The sequence below is a fragment of the Brassica napus genome, chromosome A5 (assembly GCF_020379485.1).
Source record: "Brassica napus cultivar Da-Ae chromosome A5, Da-Ae, whole genome shotgun sequence".
NCBI classification, from domain to species: domain Eukaryota; kingdom Viridiplantae; phylum Streptophyta; class Magnoliopsida; order Brassicales; family Brassicaceae; genus Brassica; species Brassica napus.
This window is the reverse complement of record NC_063438.1, coordinates 8557951-8578805: the sequence shown is the minus strand read 5'-3', so window position 1 is coordinate 8578805 and position 20855 is coordinate 8557951. Positions and strand designations below refer to the sequence as shown.

At 37.5% G+C, this 20855-nt stretch overlaps 6 protein-coding genes across 6 annotated transcripts; 3 read left to right on the top strand and 3 right to left on the bottom strand.

Moving 5' to 3' along the window:
- Positions 1 to 219: 219 nt before the first annotated feature.
- On the top strand, positions 220 to 2390 carry BNAA05G13480D (renalase). Its single transcript, XM_013853189.3, has 9 exons — positions 220 to 378; positions 462 to 561; positions 628 to 811; positions 885 to 963; positions 1037 to 1216; positions 1291 to 1388; positions 1510 to 1598; positions 1729 to 1902; positions 1991 to 2390. The coding sequence occupies exons 1-9, from the start codon at positions 294 to 296 to the stop codon at positions 2160 to 2162; spliced, it is 1161 nt and encodes a 386-aa protein (XP_013708643.2). The 5' UTR covers positions 220 to 293; the 3' UTR covers positions 2163 to 2390.
- Positions 2391 to 2834: 444 nt separating this feature from the next.
- Positions 2835 to 4890, bottom strand: LOC125609458 (putative U-box domain-containing protein 58). The gene is made up of 4 exons (XM_048780916.1): positions 4312 to 4890; positions 4076 to 4207; positions 3318 to 3998; positions 2835 to 3233 (listed from the first exon to the last, which is right to left on the bottom strand). Exons 1-4 carry the CDS (start codon positions 4648 to 4650, stop codon positions 3060 to 3062), a joined length of 1326 nt encoding a protein of 441 aa, XP_048636873.1. The 5' UTR covers positions 4651 to 4890; the 3' UTR covers positions 2835 to 3059.
- A 497-nt stretch (positions 4891 to 5387) lies between these two features.
- Positions 5388 to 9775, bottom strand: LOC125609457 (putative nuclease HARBI1). The gene is made up of 2 exons (XM_048780915.1): positions 8868 to 9775; positions 5388 to 7465 (listed from the first exon to the last, which is right to left on the bottom strand). Exon 2 carries the CDS (start codon positions 6984 to 6986, stop codon positions 5658 to 5660), a length of 1329 nt encoding a protein of 442 aa, XP_048636872.1. The 5' UTR covers positions 6987 to 7465; positions 8868 to 9775; the 3' UTR covers positions 5388 to 5657.
- Positions 7685 to 8551, bottom strand: LOC106448657 (glutathione S-transferase T3-like). Its single transcript, XM_013890515.2, has one exon. The coding sequence runs from the start codon at positions 8549 to 8551 to the stop codon at positions 7685 to 7687; it is 867 nt and encodes a 288-aa protein (XP_013745969.2).
- Positions 9776 to 11241: 1466 nt separating the features above from the next.
- On the top strand, positions 11242 to 13518 carry LOC125609456 (ribosome-binding ATPase YchF-like). The gene is made up of 8 exons (XM_048780913.1): positions 11242 to 11600; positions 11711 to 11899; positions 11986 to 12468; positions 12549 to 12695; positions 12766 to 12793; positions 12869 to 12939; positions 13036 to 13095; positions 13208 to 13518. Exons 1-8 carry the CDS (start codon positions 11376 to 11378, stop codon positions 13274 to 13276), a joined length of 1272 nt encoding a protein of 423 aa, XP_048636870.1. The 5' UTR covers positions 11242 to 11375; the 3' UTR covers positions 13277 to 13518.
- A 5435-nt stretch (positions 13519 to 18953) lies between these two features.
- Positions 18954 to 20840, top strand: LOC125608542 (pentatricopeptide repeat-containing protein At2g33760-like). Its single transcript, XM_048778965.1, has one exon. It carries the CDS (start codon positions 18954 to 18956, stop codon positions 20838 to 20840), a length of 1887 nt encoding a protein of 628 aa, XP_048634922.1.
- Positions 20841 to 20855: the final 15 nt, after the last annotated feature.

Below are 20855 nucleotides of genomic sequence, written 5' to 3'. Positions count from 1 at the left end.
GAAAAGGTCGTTGTGGTTGAGGATATATTTGACAATCACTACATTGAAAGTGTGTGAAAAGTAAGAAGTGTTTTTTTTTTTTTTTTTTGATCAAAAGTAAGAAGTGTCTAATGTTGATATTACAAAGAGCTGTTATCTTGTAATATGCAATCCCAATGTCCCACGTGGCAATTCGGACCAAAATTTAACAGACGAGCTGTGGTTTTTAGAGTTTAAAAGAGGACGCGGTTGTATAGCCCAAACAGTAAACGACACGTAGTGTAATTTCGAGGATGAGGCCAAAATAGAGAGAGATGTCAGGCTCAATTTTGATATCGCCGGCGATTAGGAGGAGGAGCGTTTCCGTGGCAATGAAGGTGGCCGTCATCGGAAGCGGAAGTAGAGATTCCTCTCCTCTCACTTAATTAGTTTCCTTCCTTTTTTGTTATGAAATTAAGTATCCAGTTTTGTCGGATGAGCAGTATCAGGAGCAGTGTGCGCATCGGCTCTGGCCAGGAATGGAGTCTCCGTCACTATCTTCGACTCCGGTCGTGGCCCCGGTGGCCGCACGTCTCAAAGAAGGTTCCTTTGCCTGCCTTGCTTGAATCTCTAGATGGTTGGTTTGTTTATTTGGTGAAATGGTTGCAGGGAGGTTGGGGAAGATGGGAAGGAGCTGACGTTCGACCATGGAGCTCCGTTTTTCTCTGTGACCAACTCTGATGCAATGGCCCTTGTTCACGAGTGGGAGTCCAGAGGTTTTGTTTCTCAGTGGAAACAAGTTTTTGGGAGTTTCGATTGTGCCTCCAACAAGTTTCTTGGCATCATCCAACAGGTTTTGTTATCAATCTTGCCTTTTTGTCTCATTCATCTTTGAGTTTTGAGTTTTTTTTTTCCTTAAAAAATAGGAAGAGGATGCCAACAACAACAAGTATGTGGGTGTTCCAGGCATGAACTCTATAGCAAAGGCCTTGTGCAACCAGTCCGGTACGTTTCCTATCTTTTCTAGTCTGTGGGATTCATTCAGCTCGCTCTTAAACATTTATATCCGTCATCGTAGGTGTTGAATCTATGTTTGGAACTGGTATTGCCAAGCTGGAGTGGTTAGAGGAAGAGATACCATGGCTGTTGACAGATTCTAAAGGACAAAACCTGGGTCGTTTTGATGGAGTGGTTGCATCTGATAAAAACATTGCTTCTCCAAGGTTTACTCAACTAACCGGACTCTCACCTCCTCTGGGTATAACTTGAACCTACTCTCTCTCTCACTCCTCCTACTCTTACCGTTTATCTCTATTTGCTTCCTTCACACAGACTTGAATCTTGTCCCCGAGTTGGCCACTAAGCTGCAAGATATTCCTGTTTTCCCATGCTTTTCTCTTATGCTAGCTTTTAAAGAACCATTGTCTTTGGTAAGATGTCTTCCTGCTGTTCAGCGTGTTACTAATGTTGGTTGATACACCAATCCAATCTTCTAGCCAAAGTGTTTGAATTCATCTGGCTGATTTCTTCGTTTGCGTTTCTTGATTTTAGATACCAGCGAAAGGCTTATCTTTCAAGAATTCTGAGATTTTGAGCTGGGCTCACTGTGATAGCACTAAGCCAGGGCGGTCCACTGATAGGTAAGTAACAGCTGATTTCGCTAACCAAAACATAAGTGTGGAATTATTAAAGTATGTGATGAGCAATTGCACCCAAATTTTATAAGTTTGGTTCAGCATTCTAAAATCTGTATATATATGTTTTTTATAGTGAAAGATGGATACTGCATTCAACTCCAGGCTATGCCAGCAGTGTTATTGCCAAAACCGGCCTCCAAAAGCTATCGAGCGAAACACTTGACAAAATATCTGAAGAGATGTTCAAAGAGTTTCAGTGCTCAGGGCTTGTTAGTTCTCTCCCCTTTTTCATGAAAGCCCACAGATGGTAGGCCTGACTGACTGACTCTAATTAATTTGTAACTTTTTGATATCTCTTGTTAGCTTATTAGATCTGTTGTCTATCTATCTATAAGGGGAAGTGCGTTCCCAGCCAAAAGCATAGCCGTAGAGGAGAGGTGTCTCTGGGATAGAAACAGGAACCTAGCAATCTGTGGAGATTTCTGTGTCAGTCCAAACGTCCAAGGTGCCATACTCAGTGGCTTAGCTGCAGCTTCAAAGCTTTTGCAGGCTTCCAGCTGCTTATAGGTACCCCCTACTCAGTGTACCTCAAAACAGAGTTAACTATATATATTTATTCTTATTATAAGTATTCTACTTGAATCATGTAATAGTTTTAATAACAGTCTTCCTCGTAAACTCTATCCGCCGATGAAGCAGACATATTATGTGATCTTCCTAAATTTCTACTTTGTTTCTTGATGAAGTGACAGCAAGCGCACTTATATTATATATATGGAAATGCCATTTGGAGTACTTGTCAATGGTTTCGAATTTTCGATTAGCAACATCTATGAAAGTAAGCAACACATAGTAACTTGGCATATTACTACCTAGGCTACTTACGAAATTGAGTGTTGTGCAAGTAATCTTCTTGTAAAGATATGGGTTTTGCCTGTGAGATAGATATGGGTAAATAAACGATGGTGGAGGTTGACACTCTTCCTTTTTGCTATTGTTGAGATCTCTTCGAGTGCATTGTTCCCCTCTTCTCACATCGCATCTGCTTCTCTGTTGTAATATATTCATTCAATCAGCCCATTGAGTACGTCAAAAAACTCTTGCATTTCTCTACAAAGAGCATCCTCTGGCTCTGTTCCCTCTCTAAGGCTAGTTCTCCTGTGAATTCAGGTTCTCCTGTTCTCTTTTGCAAGTTTCAAGCAGTTGCTTCATCGCCATAAACTCCTCAGAGGCCTTGAAACGCATGCTATCATGTTCAGTTTTAAGAGTTTCTATTTGGAGCTTTTGCCTTGTCTTATCTTTTCTCGTTTTAAAGACAAAAATACTGTCTTGGGAATTAGGAGAGAAAAGTTGCCATATTTATGGTTTATGGAAAAACTAAAATAGTAGAGTACCAAAAAACCAGATGGCAAAATAGAGAGAAACAAAATTTCAGTTTTATAGTAAACCGGAATGAAAAGCAACTCAAATCAAATCTTGAATAGCAGACCGGAGAGCGCGGTTTGGGACAAGGTTGCGATGAGGAAGCTGGAGATTTGTCATGGGTGACGTTTCGTGACCTGTGCTAAACCATTTCTTTATAGCTTCTGCTTCGTATGTAAATCCATCCGCAGCAAAGTGTGGATCTTTCATCACCTCCTGCAAAAGCAAAACATATTATTATATCATGTCTTCGAGATTGAGTGTTGTGCAAGTAATCATCTTATAAAGAAAAGAGCTTACTTGTGTGATAGGGCAGTAAAACGAGGGCGGTGGTTGACGCTCTTCCAAATGCTTTCTTGTGAGCTCTTGTACTGTTTGGAGAGCACTATCCCTCTCTTCTCGCATTGCATCTGCTTCTTGGTTGTATGCTTCTAGTAGTCCTTTGACTATCTCAAGCTCTTCTTTTTGTCTAGAAAGAGAATCCTCCGTTTCTTTCCTAACGCTCAACTCTTGGTCGTATTTGTCCAGCCAAGTTCTGACCTGCGAGGTCAGGTTCTCTTGTTCTATCTTACAAGTTTCAAACACTTGCGTCATCGCCTCCAACTCATTCCTTTCTTTATCAAGTGAAACTTCTGATTCTTTCCTGAGAATCAGCTCGTCCGTGTAGTTGCTCTCGAGCTCCTCAGCTTTCAACCGCAAGTTATTGTGCTCGTTCTCCAGAGTTTCCAGTCGAAGCCTTACCTTGGCAATGCTCTCCCTTTCTATTGCAAGCGCACATTCTGTTTCTTTCCGAAGCTTTGACTCATTTTGGTACTCTTGCTCCAAACCTTGAGCATGTAAATGCAATTTACATTTGTCTTCCTTGTAAGATTCGAGTAGCCGTTTCATCAAATCTAGTTCTCCTTCATTTCTAGCAAGTGCATCTTCTGCTTCCTTCCTAAGCGTGACTTGTTCATTGTAACTGCTCTCCAGCTCTACAGCCTGTAAAATTAAGCGAGATAATCACGGCCGCACAAAATGCGCATTTGGATGGAGGTAATGGTGGTATAAAGTGTTACCCGTGAATTTTGCACTAGCTGCTTGAAATTTTCATCACAAAATTTAAAGTCAGCTAGAACTCCAACAAAGGACAGAAAACAATTCATTGAATCGGTGTTCCTCTCAGGTGGGAAGATGGGATTCATGAGCACCTAACAAGTAATGTACAAAAGCCTTATATATAATCATATGATTTAATTTCTTCTTTTAAGTTGCTCAGTTAATTAGCAGATTTAAAGAGGCAAATTAAGTTAACCTGAATAATACTTTGGCGAGTAGTTTGGGAGAGCATCCTATTCTTGAAGATTTCAGCCAAGAGACGCACGGTCTTGATAAATCTCCAACAGTCAGATTCGTCAACGTAAACAAGTGGTGCATGCCTATCAGTTTCAGGAGATGAGTGTTCAAGCTCCATTCGGCATTTACACAAGAAGAGCCTCTCGAAAGTGGTAATCTCGCCGTGACGGTCAGCTGATGGGAAAGGGGGAAGGGATTGAAAAAGATGGACTGATAGACGAGCGAATAAGACATTGGCAGTACTGTCCACCATCGCCATATCTAAAATGAAACACACTAGAGACTGCACACATATCATATGTGTACTAAAGCATTAGATATTTAGATACAAAAGAAACAAAAAAAACTCAGGAATTATATGTTGCATGGAGATGTACAAATATATATTAAAAAAAGGCCACGCACCTTGATAACGAAAGCAGAGGGGGACGCTCTTATAATGGTCTGGACGATCTCATCCTTTATCTTGTCAAAGTTCCGTTCAGTCAACCAGTTGAGCAAACTAGATCCAACCGTTAAGTATATTATTATTATATCTAGAGACTTTACCCACAAAGGAAGCAGAATAATGAAATGGAAAGGTGAGGCAGTGTAATTACCTCCTTGCTTTTTCTATAACTCGTTTCTCCTCGTTGGGATTCCCTACAACTCCATACGAAGTCTGAGAGTTCATCTTCGACATACAATCAAATGCAGATAAAGTTTTAGAATCGATGAAAAGAAATAAGAAGAAAAAGGATGATGTGATCAGTAACGAGAACTAATTACATGGGCCAAACTCCTGCGAGCTTCCATATGCATAAAATATGCTAAACTTAGTTCTTCTTCTTCTGAAACTCTTGTTGACTTCACAGTTCACACTCTCCTTTGAACTTCCCGAGCCTCTTCTTGAGAAGGTAAAACAAAATTAAACTCATAAGAGCAACGTCGTTTGAACTTCATCATCGTAGTCTGCACCTACGAAGGAATGACGTGTCTATTTTCTTCATTTACCTCGGCCCAAAATAAGGAGGTTAGAGCATCATTATCCCACAACTCCATTAAGGGTCTCTTGAGATAAAATTAATAATATTTAAGACATAAAGGTGTTAAAGAGACTTTGTCAAGAACCTTGAGTTTTTGATGTCTGCATTGCAAGTCTCTTGCTTTGGAGTTCTTGAAAATAAAATAATATTAAATATTTATTTAAAAACTTATATTTTTTAGTAAATAAAAGACAACATATTAAACATAGATTTTAAATTAAAAACATGAAAACAAAGGTTATTAAAATGAACGAGAATTATTTGAAATAAGCAGGAGAGCTCAGTTGTTGTTTTCACCACCTCCAAATCTACGCCATATGTGTTCAACCAAATCATCTTTCAGTTGTTGATGCTTTTGTGTATCACGAATTCTTGTTCGAACACCCATCATATTTGCGATATTTGAAGGGATATCTGTAGAATACGTGAGATCAACATGTGAACTTCCTTGGTCTTCTCCTTGTTGGAACCCTCGAACATCAAATTGTGTGTAACCATCTCTTTCGTTTTCTACGATCATATTATGGAGTATGATACATGCTCTCATAATCTTCCCAATTTTGGTTTTATCCCAACTCCTCGCAGGATTTTTAATAATGCCAAAACGAGCTTGCAAGACTCCAAAAGCCCGCTCTACATCTTTTCGGGCAGCTTCTTGATGCTGAGCAAATAAAACTGCTTGCGGCCCTTGTGGTATACGAATAGATTGGATAAAAGTTGACCATTTCGGATAAATACCATCGGTGAGATAGTAAGCCATATTATACTGATGTTCGTTGACAGAGAAAGTGACTTTCGGAGCTTGACCATTTATTATGTCATCAAAAACTGGTGAACGATCAAGAACATTGATATCATTTAACGTACCTGGAGGTCCAAAAAACGCATGCCATATCCAGAGATCATATGAAGCAACCGCCTCTAAAACGATTGTTGGTTTACCTGAACCACGAGCATATTGCCCTTTCCAAGCGGTGGGACAATTCTTCCACTCCCAATGCATACAATCGATGCTTCCTATCATCCCGGGAAAGCCACGATACTCTCCAATATCAAGTAGACGTTGAAGATCAGCTGGTGTTGGTTTTCTTAGGTATTCTTCGCCGAACAAATATATTATTCCTTCCACGAAATTTTCTACACATAACCGAGTTGTTGTTTCACCGAGCCGGAGGTATTCGTCGACGGTATCAGCTGCAGAACCATATGCCAAGACACGAATGGCGGCGGTACACTTTTGAAGTGGAGAGAGACTATTCCTTCCGAGACCATCTTTTGTTTCCCGAAAATATTGAACTTCGTTGGAGAGTCGATCCACAATGTGCATGAATAATGGCTTGTTCATTCTAAAACGTCGTCGGAATAAATTAGGAGGATACGTTGGAGTTTGACTGAAATAATCGTTCCATAAACGATTATGCCCTTCTTCACGATGTCTTTCAATATAAACTCGTTTTTTTCTTTTTTTTCTTCGTTCTTCTTGATTAGCTTGAATGGTAAAATCCTCAAATGCTTGATCAAAATGTTGATCAAAAAGCTCATCAAATGTATCATCAAATGTATCATCAAAAGCATCATCAAAAGTGTTTTGAGAAGAAGAGGAAGCCATTAACGTGATTAAAAAGAGTTTAAATAGAGAGTGACTAAGAGTTTAACGTGAAGAAAGAAATTAATTAGGTGTTGAAGTGTTTATAAAGTGAGAGATTAAGAAGAACTTGTGAAGGAAGAAAGTGATTATGTGTTTATAAAAGAGAAGTTTGAGAAAGTGATTACACTTGAGATAACTTGAGAGAGATAGAAGGACTTGAGATGGCAGTTTGATACTGAGAGAGATAGAAGAAGTTTCATTTATATAAAATTTGAAGCCTTGTGTCCGTGATATACAAAACAATACAAGACTTGGCAGATAGACATGTGATACAATAATACACAATAAACTGTGTGTCCGTGACATGAGCTATGCTACAATAAAGTGTGTGTCCGTGACATGAGCTATGCTCCAACGTCTCTCTTGTCTTTTCCTTCACATGTGTGTTTGTGACTCACTGTCTCCTTGTCTTTTCTTCACTCACGCTCCAATGCTCCAGTCTGCCAAGAAAGAAAAACGTAATATAAATTTAACTAAGATTAATAAGTTCATATAGCAAGAGCAATAAACGCAACAGAACAATATCATATATTAAAACGTTACCAACACGTGGAACAACAACAAGATAAAGATCAACTAAAACAAACTTTTAAACGAACTCTTAAAACACGTGAAACAACAACAAGTTCAACTAACACACTCTTAAACCAATACTTCAACTAGTTAGACAACAACTCATACATGAGCTTTTTCCTTAGATCATTTTCGACCTCATCTAAGGGTTCTTGCTTTGCAAGTAAGCGGTCAAGTAACCGCATTTTTGTTATCCTGTCCTTGGAGACCAAATCTTTTTGTTTAATTTCCCACATAGTCTGAAACTGTGACAGCGTTTCCTCCCCCTTGGCATTCTTCTTGTTCTTCCCTTTTGCTGCCTTAACACCCGGGGGACGCTCCTCCTCAGTCGCTGTTTGAGGTGCGTGTGAATTGTCAGACTGTGAACCCTCATCTAACTTCCTCCTTTTAGTGTTTCCTTCGTTTTTAGATGTAGCAGTGGCACACCATTTTTGATCATTCCGGAGCTCCTTCCAAGCGTGCTCAAGAATAAATTTTTTTCGGTGGTTGGTGAAGAAGATTTCATGAGCTCTGTTGAGAACATCATTCTCATTTTGCCCACTTGTCTTCTCTCTGGTTGCTGCTTCAAAAGACCCACAGAACTTGTTGACTTGATCATTGATCTTGTGCCAACGCTGCTTGCAATGAGTTGATTCTCGCTGTTCAGTGGCTGCAATCTTGGGACTTGCCGCAAAGTAAGTGGCGATCCTATTCCAGAATGCCCCAGAACGTTGCTCATTTCCCACAACTGGATCCTTGCTTGTGTTAAGCCAGGAGCTGATGAGCACCATATCTTCTACAGGCGTCCACATCCTGCGTTCCTTACGCTCTGCGGTAGTATCTTGAGGGACGCTTGAAGCTTCAGCTCTTTCAGTCCCAAAGACAGGGACTTGCGATGAAGAACCAAAGACACCATGTTGACTCGTAAGGAGATCAACATAGTTAGTACTCTGCCGGTATGGATCAGAATCCATCCCCGAGAACGTCACAAAAAGATAGAAAGAAAATAAGAAGAAAAAGAACACGGACAGAAAGATAGAAGGAAGAGAAGAAGAAGCTGAGACAGAAGAGAGAAAGCGAAGACACTATCTTAAATAGATGAAGAAGATTTTGGAGTTGACATCAACCTAACACATTTATCACACTTCAACCACGCTTTCTATCTAACCATCAACCTAGCCATTACACCTATTTATTACTAACTCAACCATAATATATCACTAAGCAGAACATTAACTACCTAACTCCACATCAAGGCGCTCATTAAATTGGACAGACGTAGACATTTACCTGTATTGCTCTGCTTTGCACTCTTCTGCTTTGAGGTTCCTTCCTCTTGCACCGTGGATCGTTGAGATTGAAAACATACAAACAGAGAAACCGGAAGTCAGAGACTACTAACTTGATCAACAATGTATTTGAGAAACCCACACACTCAAACAACAAGTCAGAACTTATACAAAACGATTTTATCAGTGATTTTTGAACATATCAAATTTGATCCATCCATACAACAAATCGATTTTGATCCATGAAAAATTAAAAAAAATTTCAGAACATGAGACAACAGAAGCTTTACCTTCGATTCGAGGAGAGTCACTGTGAGAGAGCTCCGTCGCCACCGACATACAGCTTTATCGCCATCGAGGAGAGCTCCGTCGCCGTCGAGGAGAGCTCCCGCACCGTAGAGGAGATCTCCGTCGCCACCGATACACTAAATCAAACCGCACAAACCCAAAAAGAAGAAGAAATTGCAATCAGAACAAATTGAACAGAGATCACTCACATGCATGAGACAAAGAACCGGATTACCTTTCGATTAGAGACGAGCCACCGCGTAAAAGCTCCGGCGCCGTCGAGGAGAACCATCGAGAGAAGGATTCGACGAGAATCAACATGTAACAACGGATCATACCAACAAGAGGCTCAATCACAAGCATAATCTATCAAATCGCCAAACATATCGCCTTCGTCGAGAGCTTGAGAGAGAGAGAGAGAGAGAGAGAGAGAGAAAGACAAGTTTGAGATGCGTTTAATGCGTAACCAAACCTCCAGCCTCTCGTTTGTTGACACGCGTCCACCAGGAGGCGTTCCTTCACGAGACGACAAAACACACGTCTCTTGCGTTTTCTTCTTTTTTTAATTTTCTTTTAATCTAAAAAAAAGGAAGAGACGGGTTTAATTAACCGCGATAAAGATGCTCTTAGGCCTATTATTATTGGGTTCTGTAATAAGATAACTATGATGATGTAAATGTAAGAACTACCACACGAATGTAAGGCAAACGGCACACTAAAAAATATATCTACGAAGATATGTGTACTAGTATTTTTTTCAAGTGAACTTACAAGTATCTTTATAAACAGAACTTCAACAAAATCAAGAGACCTTTGACTTGTTGCTCTAGCCTCACACATCCTAAGGTCGAATACAAAACTTCTAGAACCTCTCCCCTTAGCCCTTAGTGCTTTCACTCGTTTACAAGCTTATGAAACCCACTCCTATGCTAAGAATACAATTTTGGTGACAACCCTAATACATAGGTAGTATAGACTATATATACATAATAATCAAGTCGGCTAACCTAGCATATTTACCCAATATTTACTACCTACCCAAATATGGTAAGTTCCCTAAAATTCATAGAAAGTCTTTAAGGAACTTTCCATCGTGAGATATCCCTTCTCCAAGGTGAATCTCTTCATGCTTGCCCTCCAAGATGTCTTTGCATTAGCTCTAACTTGGCCAGCACTCCTTTCTTCAAGTCTCGATCTCCACTTCATCTTGTTCATCCGCATGTACACTCATTGTCGTAGACTATGCTCCATTCGTTGTTGCACTTGCGTCTGTATCAGAACGTCCACCTGATCTTTGCATCTTCAGAAGAGACTGTCCTCCGTTTAACTGTTCCGAGAGACGACAACTCTAACGCCACGCGACAAACAGTGGTGGACACATCACAAAATTTAAATGTTGTCAACAATTGGGTTTTATCTCAGAATGAAAATCATTTGAAGAAAAAATCAGTAATAAAGCAGCATATTATGGAATCGAACCCTAGTTAGGTGGGTCAGAAGAGAAAAATGTTAACCAAATGTACAAAATTTCATATTTATTATAGAAAAACAGATAAAATTAAATTTTAACATGTGTCAGCTGACTCATTATTGCTCAATGTGGGTTTGCCTCAAGCGACATAGATTATCAACTTGTATTTTATCTATAGGTTTTGTCTAGTTAAAAAATCTAAGCCCTACGAGAATATAAGTGACTTGGGTGTGGGGGTGGGGGAAGGGGAGATTGTGTTGTATTCTCTCTGGTGGATTTAAGGGCTTAGTGACATGTTAAAAGTCCTTCTAACTGCATTATCTTTTTGTTTTTGCCATTCCTCTTTTGCTATTGGATTGATCTCCTAGATTTTTTTAGGATCATATCACTAGTAACCGTAATTGTCAGTTAGCTTAAATATGTCATGGTTGGAAATGGCTTAAGAAGTCCAAATGACAAATGTCATACCATTAACATTTGGTTGGTTTTACAAAACTAAAACATAATTGAGTAATTATAGTAGTATTATATTTTTTTTCTTGAAATCTTTTTAGAGGTTCTGACCAATGATGTTACTCTAATAGTTTAAAAAAGAGAAGAGTAAATAAAATGTACACAATTGGGGCCTGTTATTAAACTGAGGAAGTGAGGAGTATTAGTATTGGGCCTTAAAAAGCTGGGAGGGAGAGATAGAAAGAAAGAAAGAAAGATAGAGAGAAGAAGAGAGGCAGAGAATAGGAGTCTGTTAAAATGGCGAGAGCAGCTTGTAGCAGCGTCGTCACGGCTCTGTCTTTGCTACCGTCCAAGTCTCATAATCTCTTGAGAAACCAGTTCAGCTTCTCCGGAAAATCAAACAAGTTCGTGGGAGTTTTGACTCTGGAGAAGCGATGCTTTTCTTCCACAGTAAGCATGAGCCTCAAAGCCGGAATCGTTGGCCTTCCAAATGTCGGGAAGTCCACTCTCTTTAACGCCGTCGTAAGTCTTTTTTTTTTTTTTTTGGTTATTATGAGCTTCTTCTTTATCTCTGTGAGGCATTTCGTCGAACACCTTGCGTTTGTGAAAAAATGTCTTTTTTTTCAATAAAGGTTGAGAATGGAAAGGCGCAAGCAGCTAATTTCCCCTTCTGCACCATTGAGCCGAATGTTGGTATAGTGGCAGTTCCTGATTCTCGTCTTCAAGTGCTCTCTAAGCTCAGCAACTCTCAGAAAGTGGTCCCTGCTTCCATTGAGTTCGTGGACATTGCTGGTCTTGTCAAGGGTGCCAGTCAAGGCGAGGTGTGGTCATTATTCTCTTGTATCTGATCTGATTACAACAAAGTCACTCACAAGCTTGAAGATTGATTGATTGGTTTTGTATGTAGGGATTAGGGAACAAGTTCTTGTCTCACATCCGTGAAGTGGATTCCATCCTCCAGGTGGTCCGCTGTTTTGAGGACAACGACATTGTTCATGTCAATGGCAAAGTTGATCCCACCTCTGACATTGATGTCATCAATCTCGAGCTTATCTTCTGCGACTTGGACCAGATTGGTAAAAGACTCGACAGACTTAACAAAGGCAAGCCTAAGGATTCCCAGTCCAAAGTCAAGGAGGAAGCCGAAAAATCTGCTCTGCAAAGAATTCAGGAAGCCCTTCTGGACGGGAAACCTGCACGCTCTGTTGCGTTAAATGACATCGAGAAGGACTCTGTCAAGCATCTCTGCTTGCTTACCATGAAGCCTATGATCTATGTCGCTAATGTTGCTGAAACCGATCTTGCCGACCCTGACAAGAATACTTTTCTTGAACAAGTTAAGGCTCTTTCTTCGGATTTGCAGTCTGGTCATGTCGTTGTTTCTGCTCAGGTCAGGAATCATACATCTTTCCTATGCGCTGAGGGCAAGATTTTACTTGAACAAATCTTCCTTACTCTCATTGAAAGCAGGTTGAGTCTGAGTTAACCGAGCTTCCTCTTGAGGAGCGGACAGAATATTTGAACTCGCTAGGTGTCAGCGAGAGTGGCCTTGGGAACCTTATCAGGGCCACATACAGTCTGCTCGGTTTGCAGACCTACTTCACTTCTGGTGAAAAGGTGAGATATGTTCACATACACAGTATTAGTTTGAAACATTGCCTCTAAAATATCCATTCTCCTATGGCAGGAAACAAGAGCATGGACGATACACGCAGGTTAGTTGGGTTCTCAACATGCATTGTTTTCTGGGGATGCGGAAGTAATTTGGTACAAAACATTTGTTGATACAGGCATGACTGCACCACAAGCTGCTGGTGTCATTCACTCTGACTTTGAGAAGGGTTTTATTAGAGCTGAGACTGTAAGCATTTTTTATTTCCTCTTACTGATTGATTCTCTTGTACAGTTGTAGCCGGACATCATTTCAGTTGTCACTTGTTCTTGTTTTTGTTTTCAGGTTGCATATGAAGATTTTGTCTCTGCTGGCTCTCTTGCCGCAGCAAGAGATAAAGGACTTGTGAGTTTCTTCCCCCTATCCTTAAAATTGAGCTCAATATGTATCATATGAGATTCTCTTCGCCTACTCGGGAGTTTTCTTGAGAATTATTTGTTTTTTTCTTTTGGTGCAGTTGAGATCAGAGGGTAAAGAGTACATTGTTAAAGAAGGAGATGTGATGCTTTTCCGCTTCAACGTATAACAGAACCCTGAGATCTCAGTCGCTTTGTTTACAGTTTGTGTTTCTGCACCTCCTCTTTTATAGCATCGAAGGTTTCATTGCTCTTGGTTTCAGTGGATATTTTTCTTTCATTTTTACACTCCGAGAAAGTAATTTGTTATGAAGACAGAAGATGAGAGATGTTTCTGGAAAATTTATACAATATTCATGTGAATTGACACAAATCATATCCCCTTTATTATATGAATCTCTTATTTAGGTTCTTTTTCGGTGGTATTTTTGCTGATTTATTTTTGACAGAAACATATGGATGAAATTGTGTTTACTGCCTTTTTTCGGCCTGACAAAAACTACACAAAACGAGTAAAAACAAAGTATAAATGCATAAGAATGTAATCATAATACAAGCATTGAACACATAGAGAAAACTCGGTATGGAATCAGAAACCATGAGAACTTTCTTAGAAGACGGGCCAAAATGCAGCAGCAGGATATTTTTTTATGCTACGGAGAGAGAGTTCTATTTTCTTTTACTGTTACAATAACATCGAATGGCAAGCTATAAAAAAATAGCTCTGTGGGATGCACATGAACTAGCCACTGTAAACAAATCCGCTGAACATCTTAAGTACCAATATTTTCATGGACCATCCCTAACTAAACAAAGGACGTGTATATTCTTCAAATGTTCAATCTCACTGTTTTACCGTGTTCGACTTCAAGATTCCAATAACAAAATCACAAAATCTCTAAAACATAACATAACCTAATGACAACTTATATTCCCTTGTAGCATGGATACGACCATCTGAAGTAGCACATATGAATGTAAATAATCTAAAGGAAACAGAATAAAAGAGTGTTACGAGTAAAATATTTGCGAAGACACAATAAAAGCAATTCTCAACTAAAAAGTAAAACATTTGTGGGGGGGGGGGGGGGGGGGGGGGGGGGATGGGCAAAAGATACAGTCATCATAACACACCAAAATAGTTAACAAACAACCAAATAAAGGCAAAAGAGAGGTCAAACGTGACCAAGAGTAGCGAGTGAGACAATAGAGGTGCTGCTGCTGCTGCTGCTTATAGCTTGTCCCGAAATCAGATATCAAGAGTACGAATGTTGAGGAAGATGAAGATCGATGAAGAAGGAAAGAGGGAGAAAAAAGTTTGTTATGAAATTGTAACTTCCCGTTTGCTCACGATTGATGGGTTATCCACGTCCGTTCTCTTGGTGTGATGGGTCATTTATGCCCGTTCTTTTGATCTGTGGACCTCATCCGTTTGTTCCAACGGTCGGTGTATTAATTTCTAAAGATCCGAAAGTCTTCTTTTTCTTTTACTGATCCTGCAATCAATAACCATTCGACGCAATCACCATCCAACTTTTTTCCGTGCTTTGACCTCACTCACACGATATTGCAAATCACTTTCCAATAGGTCACTCATTCTTTCACTACTGCAACCCAAGCACGCTTAATTTTGAAGTTCTAAACGGATGTATGAACGAAAAGATAAATCAACTTTAATGACATAGGTAACCAAATCAATTCTCCTTTTTCATATATCACAACTTGGGATGTTACATAAATATTCATCTCAACATTAACTGTAACTATATAGTAAAGTCAGCTTTATATAAAAGTGTTAATCTAGTTAACTTAAGCTTAACCACCATCTAACCACACTAATGTATACACTGAGTTAACAACACATGAATTACACGTAATACCAAAATAGTAAACAAACAACAACAAAAAAAAGGCAAAAGAGAGGTCAAACGTGAGAGATGTCAATCCAAGTCCCACATTGGATAGTTAGACAAAGAGTGTCTAATATATAAAGAGATGTCTAACTCTAATAGTACGAGGTCTTTTGGGAAGGAAACCAAAAGTAAATCCATGCGGGCTAGCCTCTAAGGTCCAAAGTGAACAATATCGTACTAATAAGATAAGATAGAGTTGGACACGGGATTTCGCAATCCCAACAATTGGTATCAGAGCCAGGTTGACAAGAAATCTGCAAGAAAACCAAAATACCTTTCGAGTAGGAACGAGACCCTTCAAGGTGGAAAGAGAGGTTCGGCAGAGATTAGTCAGAAGATCCTGGAATTGTGGGAAGAGCATCCTCAAAGCAACTCAAAGTAACCTTGCGACTAAGGGTGTCGAATGTCGAAGATGCGACAAGGCACCGAGATGATTCGTTAGAGGAAAAGGGCACAAGGTGTGTGGTCCTTAGCTTGAGGGGGAGAATGAGAGATGTCAATCCAATTCTCACATTGGATAATTAGACAAGGAGTGTCTAATATATAAAGAGATGTCCAACTCTAATAGTACGAAACCTTTTGGGAAGGAAACCAAAAATAAATCCATGCGGACCAGCCTCTAAGGCCCAAAGTGGACAATATCGTACTAATAAGATAAGATAATGTTGGACACGGGATTTCGCAATCCCACAAAACGTGACCAAGAGTAGCAAGTGAGACAAGAGAGGTGCTGCTGCTGCTTATAGCTTGTCCCGAAAACAGATATCAAGAGTACAAATGTTGAGGAAGATGAAAATCGATGAAGAAGGAAAGAGGGAGAGAAAAGTTTGTTATGAAATTGTAACTTCCCGTCTGCTCACTGTTAATGGGGTAATTCACGCTCGTTCTCTTGGTCTGATGGGTCATCCACGCCCATTCTTTTGGTCTGTGGACCTTATCCGTTTGTTCCAACGGTCGGTGCTTAATTTTCAAAGATCCGAAAGTCTTGTTTTACTGACCCTGCAATCACCACCCGACGCAATCACCATCCAATTTTTTTCCGTGCTTTGGCCTCACTTACACGATATCACAAATCACGTCCTGATATGTCACATATTCTTTCACTACTCTAGTGCAAGCACGCTTAACTATGAAGTTCTAAACGGGTGTATAAACGAAAAGATAAACCAGCTTTGGTGACATAGGTAGCCAAATCAATTCTCTTAAACTTTTCATATATCACAACTTGGGATGTTACATAAATATTCATCTCAACATTAACTGTAACTATATAGTAAAGTCAGCTTTATAAAAAAGTGTTAATCTACCTAACTTAAGCTTAACCACCATCTAACCACACTAACGTATACACTGAGTTAACAACACATGAATTACATGTGATACACTCCCTCAAGCCTTCAATCCGGTTCAGGTGGAGGAGTTTAAAGGTTTGACATAGACATCCTGTCAAGAAGAGAGTGAAATGGTCCAGAATGAAGTGGCTGACTTTAAGGAAATTTTCTCGTAAAAGACTTACAAAACCAGAAAAAATTTAAAGAGATTATATCAGTAAAAATGCATACTGATTTTTTTTGTTTGGTCATAAAAAGTTAGTTGTAATTTCACTAGCATTTTAAGTTAATTTTTTATTTGATTTAATTTAGAGTATGCTTTTACATTTAAAATCAGCTTTTAAGTCATTTTAGACAATTTTCCCTTAACTCATTTATATTAAAAATTGATAAGAATAAAATTTGACCAATGCAAGACATGTTTAAAAATGCCATTACTCCTGTTTCATTTTTAATTTTTTAAAAATAAAGAAGAATTTCATGTTTACCACTTTCAATTGGTACAATTCATGTTTACCACCACTAAAGAGACATTTTCAAAAATACCTTATTAAAAGATTCTTATACCTTTATTTTATATATATAATAAATAATTATTTAAATAAATATTTTTTATGTTTTTGAATTATACTTTTTCAAATTCGAACTTTTTTTATAAATGTTTTTTTAAAATTCTTTTATGAATATTTTTTCAAATTCTTTTTTTTAATAGAAAATTATTTTTGAAACTATTTTTTAAAATTTTTAAATTTTTTGAATTTTTAAGTATTATTTATATATTTATTAGAAACCTAAATTTTATAATCCAAAACCCTACCATATCCTTCAATTCTAAACCATAAGTCTAGATTAGTTAACGTTAGAGTTATAAATTTCTTTTATCCTTAATTCAAAGTGAATGTAAAAGTGGTTAATGTAAACATGAAAAATGGTACTATGAATGTAATATTTTTGGCAATTTCACAAAAAAAAAATATATGAATAATTTCAATTTGATTATTATATAGGTATATTTATGTAAAATTTTACTTAGAATATTAAAAACACGAATAAAAATTTAAATGAACGTATGTTATTCTATAAAAAAAATTATAAATAAACGCAATGCATATTAAACTTAAGATGGTCACTTTATTAAAAAAATGTGTTTTGAAATTGTTGATCAAAATCAAAATTTCTTTTAATAAAATAACTAGATTTTTATCCGCGCAACCGCGCGGTTGTTTGTTTTCATTTTTCTACTCACAAATTATTGTTTTAGAACATCATCATATACTTAAATGTTTATATAACTATTTCAAATACAGTAATTTTATAATTTATATGTTATAATTAATTAATTGTTTAAAACTGTATGTATTTGTCACTTCTTATGATATATTTATCTTATTGTAATTGCATTTAATTATTAAGCAAATTAATACATTCATGAGAAAAAATATTTGAAAATTATTTTGTATTTAATTTATGCTAAATTCTGAGTCGTCTTTCAAAGTTGTATTTCTTTTTACTAATTTTTTAAGCTTATTTATTTTAGATAATATATTATTGTATATACAAAAGTCTAAGATATGTCAATTTTTAGACATGTATTATATAGTTTTCTAATTTTAAGCCGCTCTATCATCATATTATATTTTTAAAATAAATAGTTTATATTTATGAAAGTAAATTTTATAAATTTATCAGTTGAATATACTATTATCATATTTATTTTTCATTTTATCAACGATAACTTAAAATATATTTATTTTATCAGTTGAATACATTAAGTTATTGTTAAAATATTTTTAGATAGATTTATTAGAATTATTAAAATATAATATATAAATATATATTATATTTAAAGTGAAAATATATTATGATTAAATTAGTTACAAAGATTTTATATTATTAACTTTAAAGAAATACATGTTAATTTTTATACATGTATTATATTGTTTGCTAATGTTAACCCATCTTTCCACATATTATATTTTATTTTTGAACATAAATATTTATACTTACGAAAATAAAATATATAAATTTAATATAATTTTATTATATGTAGCTTAATATAATAATTTATTTTAATATGATTGATTATGATTATATAATAGATAAAATATTCTAAAGTTTTTTATTCTCCATTTTATAAATGATAATTGAATATATTTATGTATAATAATATTTCAAACTAATTTTAAAATTAGTGAAAATATTTAAATGTAATTTCGAAAATGAAGATCTTGTAAAAATCGTTTAAAACAGATTTGTTAGAGTTTTAAAATAAATATATATATATATTTAAAATAAAAAGATATCAAAAGATATTATGATTAAAGTATTTTAAAGATTTTATGTATTATTAGTCTTAATAAAATATATTTGATAAGATTTCTAAGTGATGGTCCAAATTAAAAAAAAAATCAAAAAATAAAAGAAATTATAACTTCTATTTTAATATATAAGATATTTATTTTGTCCGTAATATTAACGTATGTTTTTTTTTTCTTTTTTGGTCAAAAAATATTAACCTATGTCTAATTGTGTGTGATATACGGTTCATGTAAATAGTAATCAAATTTCAAATAAGTAGAAAGTACAAACCTTTTTCATTCATCATGTTGAGAAATCTCAGAGGTAGATTTCATCCCTTCTGGAGCAACGCCACCACCAAGGTGCGATACTCCACTTGTTCAGCGGATGATTCACACGAACAATCCTCCTATGTTCCTCTCACTGATCACCCGAACTTACCCGAATCTCCCAACGTCTCCGTCTCTCGAGACACCAGAGATTACATCTCCGCGATCCTTACCTGCAAAAACGTGTCAGAGGTTGGGAAAATCCACGCGCGAGCAATCGTCAATGGCTTCTTACAAGACCTTACCGTCGCAAACAAGCTCCTTTACATATACTCTCAACTCAGAGCCATAGCTGATGCAGAGACTCTGTTCGATGAAATGAGCGTTAAGGATCCCGTCTCCTGGAGCGTTATGGTTGGTGGGTTTGCGAAAACTAACGATTTCGTCAATAGTTTGCGGGTTTTCAGAGAGATTCTTCGATCAAGTTTGAATCTTGATAACTACACGTTGCCTATAATTATTAGGGTTTGCAGAGAGAAGAGAGATGTTGTGGTAGGTAGATTGATTCATAAAGTAGCGTTGAAGTCTGGCATGGATTTGGACTGTTATGTTTGTGCTGCGCTTGTTGATATGTACGCGAAATGTGGAGAGATTGATGATGCATGTAAGCTGTTCGATGAAATGCCTAAGAGAGACCTTGTGACTTGGACCGTGATGATTGGTGCGTGTGCTGATTCAGGGAAGCCTGATGAATCGTGGGTTTTGTTCGAAAGGATGAGGAATGAAGGGATTGTCCCTGATAGAGCTGCTGTTGTCACCATCGTTAACGCGTGTGCTAAGCTTGGAGCTTTGCACAAGGCGGTGATACTTCATGATTACATCCGCTTGATGAATTTTCCTGTTGGTGTGGTTCTTGGAACAGCTTTGATTGATATGCATGCGAAATGTGGGAACCTTGATGCTGCGAGAGAGATGTTTGATTCGATGAAGGACAGAAATGTTATCTCGTGGAGTGCGATGATTGCAGCGTACGGGTATCACGGGAAAGCAACTAAGGCTCTTGAGCTTTTTGATGTGATGGTTGGAGATGGAAGGTTACCTCCTAATGAGATCACTTTTGTTTCTCTGCTTAATGCTTGCAGCCACGCAGGGTTTGTCAAAGAGGGTCTCGAGATTTTTGATTTGATGACAAAGTACGGCGTTAGGCCAAACGTGAAACACTATACTTGTATGATCGATCTCTTGGGTCGAGCTGGTAGGCTCACTGAGGCTAGTGGGATGATTGAAACCATGTCTATTCAAAAAGATGAAACTTTATGGGGTTCCTTTCTCGGAGCTTGCAGGATCCATAAGAATGTAGAAATGGCAGAGAAGGCTGCTATGTTCTTGCTTGAGCTACAGCCACAAAACCCAGGTCACTACATTTTACTCTCTAACATTTATGCAAACGACGGTAAGTGGGAGGAGGTTGCTAAAGTTAGGAACTTGATGAACCAACGAGGTTTAAAGAAAGTCCCCGGTTATACTTGGATTGAAGCTAATAACAGAACACATAGGTTCAAGGTTGGGGACAGGACTCATCCTAAGTCTAAAGAGATATATGATGCTCTCAGGGACTTGACTGAGAAGCTTGAAGAGGCGGGTTTTGTCCCTGATACAAACTTTGTGTTGCATGATGTCGATGAAGAGGTTAAAGTCGGGATGTTATCTTTACATAGCGAAAAGCTAGCGTTAGCGTTTGGTTTGATTGCGACTCCTGAAGGTAGTCTCTTAAGAATCACGAAGAATCTCAGAGTATGTGGTGACTGCCATAGCTTTTTCAAGTTTGCATCATTGGTTACAAAGCGAGAGATTATTGTAAGAGATGCAAATCGGTTTCATTGCTTCAAAGAAGGTTCTTGCTCATGTGGAGACTATTGGTAACTTCAACTTGTTCCT